Source organism: Colossoma macropomum, unplaced genomic scaffold (genome assembly GCF_904425465.1).
Source record: "Colossoma macropomum unplaced genomic scaffold, Colossoma_macropomum, whole genome shotgun sequence".
Lineage (NCBI taxonomy): Eukaryota > Metazoa > Chordata > Actinopteri > Characiformes > Serrasalmidae > Colossoma > Colossoma macropomum.
Genome location: NW_023494787.1, coordinates 10,897,640 through 10,907,003, shown reverse-complemented (window position 1 = coordinate 10,907,003; position 9,364 = coordinate 10,897,640). Strand labels below are relative to the sequence as shown.

At 37.8% G+C, this 9,364-nt stretch overlaps 1 protein-coding gene across 1 annotated transcript; it reads right to left on the bottom strand.

Annotated features, from left to right (window-relative positions):
• Window positions 1-203: 203 nt before the first annotated feature.
• LOC118805025 (myosin-1-like) lies at window positions 204-8,858 on the bottom strand. Its single transcript, XM_036565628.1, has 3 exons — window positions 8,818-8,858; window positions 7,030-7,086; window positions 204-2,688 (listed from the first exon to the last, which is right to left on the bottom strand). The coding sequence occupies exon 3, from the start codon at window positions 2,670-2,672 to the stop codon at window positions 639-641; it is 2,034 nt and encodes a 677-aa protein (XP_036421521.1). The 5' UTR covers window positions 2,673-2,688; window positions 7,030-7,086; window positions 8,818-8,858; the 3' UTR covers window positions 204-638.
• Window positions 8,859-9,364: the final 506 nt, after the last annotated feature.

Here is a 9,364-nt window from a genome sequence, read left to right as displayed (position 1 = left end):
ATTACAATGTGTATGTATCAACGTAAATCTAGATGCAACCTAATATCAGAAAAAAGTCACATGACCCGGATATAAGGTCAACATGACAAATGTCAAGGTAATGTCAAAGCAGGCAAATGCAATCTTTATGACAAATGACTGCTTTTAGAAAAGTGTTCATAAATATTTATGTCGGACTTTGAGAGTTGCAATAAAGGGCACAATAAAAGTCATGTATTCTTCTAAACACTGCCATACAGTAAAGTATTATCGATCATTTTAATAGAATATTAGAGAAATATGACAAAGCATGGTAAGGTAGATATCAAAGCCAAAAGTTGACTTGCTCTCAGCCACTATAAGTTGCCTGTTTTTTTTTTTTATTAAATTTTTTAAATGAATCATAAATATTAAAAATAAAAAAGGAGCAATTTTTTTTTGTCTTGCGGTATATTATGCTGCCTTACAAGTGCACTGGACACAGAGAGAAAAAAAGCAACTTTGTTTATGGTATAGTAGCAAAATAGGCAGATTAATTTCAGACTTTATCTACTTATAAAAGAAAACTAATAAGGTAAAAAAGGAATGCAAATCACAGTAATTATCATTTACTTCACGGTGAATGTATTAGCTAATGATGCCAAATGCTGTGAATTCACTCAGCAGTAATCATCTTCCGATTTCGCAACAAATCCACTTTTAACAGCTGCTTGGATGCTCTTCATCTCTTCTGGATCAGCAGAGGGAAGAATGGCCAGCAACTCTTTGTCAATCTTCTCCAGTCTTGATTTACTGTTCTTTTCAAATTTGTCTTTGTTCTGAAGGACAAGATGTAAAATGCCTTTTTGAGCTTCATCACAGGCATTCTGTAACTGCAGACGCTCATGTTCAAACTCTGGTTTTTCCTTGTCCATGGCCATAAGTTTCCCCAGTGAGCTGACACGATCCATGAGGTACTTGTCGGACACTTCAGTGTAGGTTGCTGAGATCATGTGGACGAGGCTGGCGATGTTAGTGGCCTGAAAAGCTTGACTGTAGAGCAGATCTTTAGAGAAGAGCTTTGAGTTGTAGGAAAGTGACTGAGTCTTCTCAGATGTGGAGGCAAAATCTTTGAGAGTTCTGCTCAGGCTGGTTTTCACAATGTTGGACACCATCTGAAAGAAGCGCACCATCTTCTCCCACTGCTCCTTCACTCTCCCCATGGCATCCATCCCTTTGACCAGCATTTGTATGGTGGTGTTAAAGTCTATCTCTTTGACTTCACAGCTCCTCATGGTGATCAGGATTTCAGTCAGTTCCTTTTGGTTTTTCTCCATGTTCTCCACACTCTTCTCATAGATCTCTCTGGTGTTGTCCAGTTGAGCTCGGCTCTGCTCTATGCGGAACCTGGCATTCTCTGTTGCTCTTTCTGAAGCACTTTTCCTCTCTGATTTACTTTCTTCCTTAAACATCATTGGTGGTTTTGGAATCAGGGAAGGAGACTTTGTGACATCTTTGCTCTTGCAGTCAAAACTGCGGGCTGATTCAGTCAGTTTTCTCATTTTCTTGATCAGCTCCTCTGTTTTGGCTTCTTCACATTTCCCATCTGGGGCATATTTTGCCAGTTCTTTGCAGATGTTAATGCCCTCTTCACACAATTCCTGGGCATGCTGTTTGGGTTTGCAATCTGGGATTTTTTCCATATTGTTAATAATTCTTTGAAATTGGTCTTTCAAAAAATCTGTTTTTGTAGCTTTCTTTTTCTGGTCATACAAGCCCTTCCAGTTGATGTCATCCTCATGCACATACTGCAGAATAATCTCTGCACATTTCAGGATTTCTGCAGATTTGCTGTAGATGTTTATTTCACCAATTGGATCTGTAGAACATTCCTTGTCTGTTGTATTTTCTTTGTACGTCTTTTTGCTAAAAATGCTTGTCATTCCAGTAAACAGACTACTAATGCTTTCTGTCACCCCAGAAACAAAATCCATACCAATCATGTCCCAACCACTAGGCAGGGAGTCCATTGCTTTTTTGTAGTTATCTTGTGCCTCCTGCAGCTCCTTCTCCATGGCCTTCATTGCCTTCTTTGTACGTTCATTGACTTCTTTTGATGTCTGTTCTCTCAGTTTGGTCTCTTCTAGCTTCTTCTTGATTTCTTCCAGCTCTTCTCCATAAAAGTGCTCAGCATTTATACAGGCTTCCAGCAGCTCTTGGATTATGTTTATGACATCAGTGAATTGCTTTTCTGTCGTATCAGCCAGTGCAAGACAGTCATCTGCAATGACACGAATGTTCTCCAGCTGGTCAGGAAGGTGTGCTTGAACAATTTCATCATTACCTTGGAACAGAATCTTCACTGCAGTCTTCATGTAGTCTGGAACAGCCATGGTGTGGAGCCGAATCTGATCCATGTTCTTGTGGGCCTCATTGAAAGCCCACCAGCCAGAGTTACACACTTGCATGAGACAGGCACGGAATGAATCTGGGTATTTGATGTACTTGTAGCCGTTCTTTGGTGCATTTTTGTTGATGGAGAAATCTGTTGTGGAAGAGATGAAGACCAGCTCTCCCAGGATGGCTATGGAAAGTGGTGCAGGAGTCAGGTATTCCTCCCAGTTGGCATAAGGCTGCATCACAAGCTTGGTTTGGTTTCTCATCTCCTCAGCTGTGGTGAGGCTTTGAGTAATGTTTACAATTTGAGAAGCCATTGGGTCTTTCTTCTTGCTAAAACAAATGGTATGGAAAACACACTGTGAGAGTATGCAAAATTAATAGGTGACAACATTGTTTTCTAAATGTATAAATTAAATTGTAACAAAACTGAACCCGCCAGCTTTATTGTTGGGAGGTTTGGCAAGTCAGTGAACAAGTGATGGTCAAATCCAGAGAGGTCATAAAAAATGACAAATATAACAAAACCAGCCAACAAGATCCAAAGGGCAAAGACAAAAAGACAAGATCCAATAATCCAAAGACAGGTCAGATACACACATAAGGGCAATCAGAAAAACGCTCAGCAGTTCTCAGAAGAAAAAAGCAATACCTTGCAAAGAAACAAGTCTAAAAGCCCTTTATACTAACTCTACCTGATCATATAACAAAAAGAACAGGTGAACCATATTAGTATTCAGATGAGTGTGAATGATTATTGGAGTGCTGTGGAGGGTCAGCAGGCATGTGATCTCCCATAGGATGCACCTGTCCTCCGGGCCCCGATGATGGCTGCCAGAGCCGGCTGGAGTGAACAGTGAGGATGAACCTCGACGAGGACGGCGGAAAGAGGAGAACAGTAAGTGAATAAGGGATGGCGAGCTAGTCCTGAGCTCCGCCACCCGGTCCCACCCCCTGTTCCACAGTAAGGCCGCTTTACTACACCTCAGATTCGATCCAGGTGGCTGAGATGCAGAGCAGGGCCGGTGACAGGGATATGGAACAATGAGCTCTCTTTTCCTCTCGGCTCAGGTGTTCTGGCTGACAGCGTGAGCGCCTTCTTAAAAGAGCAGAGAGGGAACAGAGAGGGAGAGAGAGGGACGAGCAGCAGCAACGAAAAATTGAAGAGATGAAAAGCTTAGCTTGGATAAAAGAACTGAAAAATCTAGCTTTAAAAAGCACTGAAAAGTGACCAGCTTAGGTTTTGGTTGTGGTTTTGTTTGGTTTGCTTGTGTTTGAACTTCAAATTAAAGACAAAAATGGCTACTGTAACCCTAAATCCTGCCTTCGGCATCCTTTCTGAGCCCGGGGTAGCGCATCACATACTACATTGGTGCCAAAACCCAGGAGGAGGACGTCAACACACTGACGGAGTCTCCACAGCAGAAGAGGCCATTAAGGCCCTCATAGCGGCAACCCTCGGTGTGTGTGGGGGCAGGAGCCCCCCTTTCAACCCACCTCAAGCCTCCAGTCCCAGTTCTGAGGAGGAATGGAGCCCTCCTTCCCCCTCCCCTCCCTTCTCCGAGAGCGCTTGGAGCTCACCTTCTTTCCCCTCCCATCCCCACTCCGAGAGGGCTCGGAGCTTGCCGGGGCAAAGATGTTGCGGGGGCCCCACCTGCTGGCAAAGACGTCAGTGGGACCCTGGCTGTGTCTGCGGCTGGCACAGCCTTCCCTGAGACAGGCCACTGAGGGACAGCGAGTAAGTCATGAACTCTGCTGCCCAGTCCCCGCCCCCTGGTCCACTGCAACGCTGCTACACTACACCTCACGTTCAATTCAGGCAGCTGAGATGCGGAGCAGGGGCGGTGATGGGCAGCATGAGCACCGTGTTGAAATAGCAGAGAGGGAGAGAGAGGGACGAGCAGCAGCAAGGATAAAAGACTGAAGAGCTCAAAAGCTTAGCTTAGAGAAAAGGACTGAAAAGTCTAGCTTTAAAGAGCACTGAAAAGTGGCTAGCTTAGGTTTTGGTTGTGGTTTTGTTTGGTTTGTTTGTGTTTGAACTTGAATTTAAAGACTAAAATGGCTACTGCGACCCTGAACCCTGCCTCCAGCGTCCTCCTAGAGCCCGGAGTCGCACATGACATGCTACAGTGACATAAATATTATTATTATGTTAATTGATAACTTATTTTTAGATATCACTTAACTCTTTAAGCCTTCATAATGACTTGTTAACATTTTAGATGCTTAGTAATTAGTAATTGAGCACAATTTAATTGATATTTGTTTTTTTCTTAGTTTATAGCTAATGTCTTCATCAACTGTGCACTAACTGTTGCTTACTTCTAACTAGTATTTATGTGTTAGTTCCATTAATTATCTATAGTTTGACTTCCATTTCTGTCGAAAAAGAAGCAGAAGATAGCTGTATAATTCACATATTGGTATAATTTTGCACCAAAACCGACAAGCAAGTATTACTTAAAATAGACAAATAAATTAATTAATTTAAATAAGCCATCAGTACATTAACAAACACAATAGTTAGTAAAATGTATGATTAGTGACAATTAAAAAGGAGCTTCCAGTCTTTTAAAAAAATGACTTTATAAATACATTTGCAAGACCAAAACTAAATTAGAGCATATAAACACTTCTTTGTAAGTGTTTACAAATAATATTTCCAGTTCTTCACCTGTTTAAAAGTATTGTTAAAAATTAACACTTAGATTTAAACTGAAAGATTAACACTTATCTCACTGGTCAACAAATAGTGAATAACTACTGTATAGGAGATATATTTATACTGTGCTTCTGAGCTTGCTTACAAATGATATGCTTCTATTTAATTGGTCATTAATTGTTTGCTAATAGTTTACTTGTTTTTAAGAAGAACACCTTAAAATAAAGTGTTAGCCTTATTTCAAGTCAAGTGTCATGTTATCTGTTTTAAGATTTACTTACTATTTGTGAAAATATGGTGCATTCTGGATACTTAAAAATGGACTCTTACAATTAGAAAAATCTAGATGATCTAGATGTCAATCAGCTTTCTCAGCTGTCATGGAATCATCTACAGCTCTGTTCATCATTCTGCACACATCTGAAATTTCTTTTTTACAGCTTCCGGCTAATCATGTGAAACCTATGACAAGTAGTAGCATCATATTAGAACAACGGTCCTTCCAAACTTTTGAATGGTGGTGGTGTATGCAGCTAAATTTCCAACTTCATTCTCAGATATCGGTGATCATTTAAATAAAATATTTAAGTGCTTTATTACATAAAACTTTAAAATTCAAATTAAATTTAAAATTAAAAGTAAAAAAAAAACAATGGGAAAGAAATTCTATATATTCATGGAATGCTATGACATGTTATGTCAGTGGAAGTGGAATAACCCACAGTGTAAAACAATCACTTAGAGATGTGAAGTGATCCTTTCCAAACCTATTACAAACAATTTTACTTGTTTTTACCATGTGTGGCAACTGGCATTATGGCAAAGTGAAAATTGCAGTGGGCTTGGGAGGGGTCGTTTTTACTGCAAGTAATTTTATATAAGTAATTTCATCATAAAGATTGTGTAAAATATATTGTCGCTGTCCAAAGAAAAACAAGTATCTCCAAAATAGTAACTTTACAGGAGAGGGCAACATTTTTTCTTTGCTTTCAATGTACGTTAATGGGAAGAGTTTTTATTCTAAGTAATTTTGGAGCATTTCTATTGGTCCAATCATCATGAAATTTTCACATAATGTATGCAGAACATAATGTATCAGAAAATGATGCAGAAAAGTAAAAATCGCAAAAAATGAAGATACATGTTTTTCATTGGACAGCAACAATATCATCGCTGTCCAAAGAAAAACAAGTATCTCCAAAATAGTAATAAAAAAAAAACACTCTAATCTTTCAATGTAAGTCAATGTAAAGAGATTTTATTCCAAGTGATTTTAGAGCATTCCATTAGTCCATTTATCATGAAAGTTTTTGATAGCTGGTGTGTTGAAATGATTTAGAAAACTAAAAATCGACAAAAATAGAGAGACATGGTTTTCTTTGGACTGCAAGGATATGTAAAAAAATAAAAAATAAAAGTAAAAATTTGAATTGAGGCTAAATCTGTTGCCTCCTCATAGTTCATATAATAGGGTTAACGCTTTCTTTTACAGTCCCTCAAGTTCTAGGTATTAACCTGAATCTGTGTAAAAGAAATCAATGATTCTTAATGTGATTTTACTGGGTCCTTACTATGTACTTCAGAATACTATATCTGTGTTTTGTGCCATCATTTTATGCCATATAATTTAGCCAGTACTTTGAAATTTGTCTACTTACCACCTTTTTTATTCTTAGTAATTATGTGATATCTTACCTTTATGTCATCTATCAGTTTAATAACTAGAACCTGTTCATAATTTCATCCCATTCTAGTTAAACTGTTTTGGAAATTACAATCATGTTTTCCAAAACAATTATCTAGTATTTTGGAGTTTGTAATTCATAGTTACCTCACTAATACCTAGAACTTAGAAAAGTAAAAAAGAAAGCGATACCATGACTGGGGACAAGTTTTCTTCAGAAAACACAAGGTGGCATCAAAATATCTACATGCATTACTTACCAACCACACAAATTCACACAAGAAAAAACAAATAAATGAAGTTGCATGGTGTTCATTAGATGTCCTACCTTGATATCTAGACAATTTGCAGTCAAGATTTCAGTGAAGATGTGGATTTCCTAAATCTGTTGAAACAAAGTTGCGCTCTGAGATGCTATAAAAGTTCAACAATTTTTTTTAAAGCAAAAAGGCAAAGGTGTATGACAAGTTCAGCAAAAAGAAAAGCACGTCCAAAAAGAGTCAACATTGTAAGAGCATAATGAATGATTATTTTCATGTGAACTTCCAATATGTATTTTCTTTAAAACCATAAAAAAAGGAAGCTAACATCATTTCATTAGTTATATTATACAATGAGTTGTTCTACATATTTTCCTCTTTTTTTTTCTTACTTATATATAATTAACATGTACAGTAACATACATAGACTTTGTACTTTAGGCAAAGATGTCTTTAAAAAAGCTTTCAAGTTGCCTTCAAAATAAGTGTGGCAATTAAGTAAACCACTAGCACTTTATATTAGGATTCTGTAAGTACATAGTATTTAATAGGTAATTACAAACATAACTTGCACATACATAGAAAACCAGGAATGTGCAGTAATACTAATTAATGGTTTGCTGCCCAATCTGAGTCTGAGAGGGCCCCACAAAATACTGGGTTTTGGGCCACGATAGGGATGTTTTTCACATGAGTAGGTAGATGTAAACATCAAGTGCTCTCTACCTTTCTATCTCTCTACCTTTAGTAGTAGTAGTCTAAAGCTGGAAATAGGTTGAGGAGTGAGTGAACATGCCCCTGAATTAAATCAGAGATAAGGAGACAAAGTTCAACAGTACCTCAGTCATAGTCACAACATGGGTAATGAGGGAAATGTGTTAGGGTGGTGGAAAGGTCACAGCACATCGGCAATTTCATAAAACAATACTAATACAGGTGAGCAGAATACTAGTTTAACCCAACGTGATAATTTTGCTCAATTAGGTCAAGATACTCAACCATGCCTATGATAAACAATATCAGTTAGTCCTTAAGAGTGGGTTTGGGTGTTAAATTTGGCAGTACCAGCCAGGCCTGGTCAGTTTGGGTCTCAAAGTCAGAGGCATGGGCCAGGGTCAGACTCCAATTTCATGCCTGTGCAGACCTCTTATACATATTTAAAGCAATACTTACTGTACTTTTCAAGTTCGATATGTTAATACGAGGTATGTTTCAGCATTTAGTATTAAAAAGTTCAGTATATTTGGTAAATGCATGTAAGTATAGTGGACAGTGGGTAAGTACAGGTGAGAAAGTTATAAAAAATAAAGTACATACCCTGGAGTAAAAGTACAGCAGTTCATTCCATATGAAGTACATTTACTAGTAAAAGTACTATTCATTAGTAACTGAAATTAATTAGTAATGTGGTAATAGGATTATAAATAAAGTGCATGTGGAGTATATATTGCAGTGCGAGATTTAAATAATTGCGTAGGGAAAAACAAAAGCAACCCTACTGTTTTTGTACCTGTCACCTGTACTTACCTTCTGTTCTCTGTTGGGTATGTATCTATTGCTGAAATAAAGCTAGATATGCTTAAATATACCTCATATTAGTTACTATACTTTTACATATTGAGTATGCACCAATTAATCACTGGAAGTACTACGCAATTCTGAGTAATTATTGCATTGCAGTATTAAAAGCTACTGTAAATATCCATAAGTTACCTTGTACCTGCAAAGTATATACCAGAAATTATTTGCAATTACTACATAATTACCTATTAAATACTAATTACTTCTTGCAGCATAAAATAAATGTCTACCAAAAAAAAAAACAGTAGTTGGACAGTATTCAGTAGACATCCTACCTTTATAATGAGAGTATTTTCAGCCAAGCTTTAGACGTGCGTCTCCCAGCTTCACTCAACCAAAAACTGAAACCTGTATTTATACTAGTGTGAAAGCGGGGGTGGCTCTTTAAAAGGACACCCTTGCCGAGTCTCATGTAACCATATTTGATGCTGAAGAGGACAAAACAGCCAAGTGAGTAAGGTGAGTTGGGTTTTTGAACTATTTCAGCGTTGCATACAGTATGCTATGTTTTAGACTCTGTTGAACAGCAAAATCCCCAGTGGTAATTTAACACTTACAGCTTGACCTAATGAACACTGAATTCAATACTGGGGATTTTGCTGTGAATGCTGTAATAACTGCTGTGTCTATAAGAAACATATTGTACATCAACATAGTGATGAGGAATATAGTGAATGTAACCCCAGTCTTATTACTTATACTAAGGCTAATTATTCAGTAACTACAGGGACTTTAGTGCAGATGGGTTAAGCTATTCTTAGGTTATAAAAGTGTGTAATAAAACTTTGGGCCCACCGAATGGCCATGTCAGGGGTTGACCAT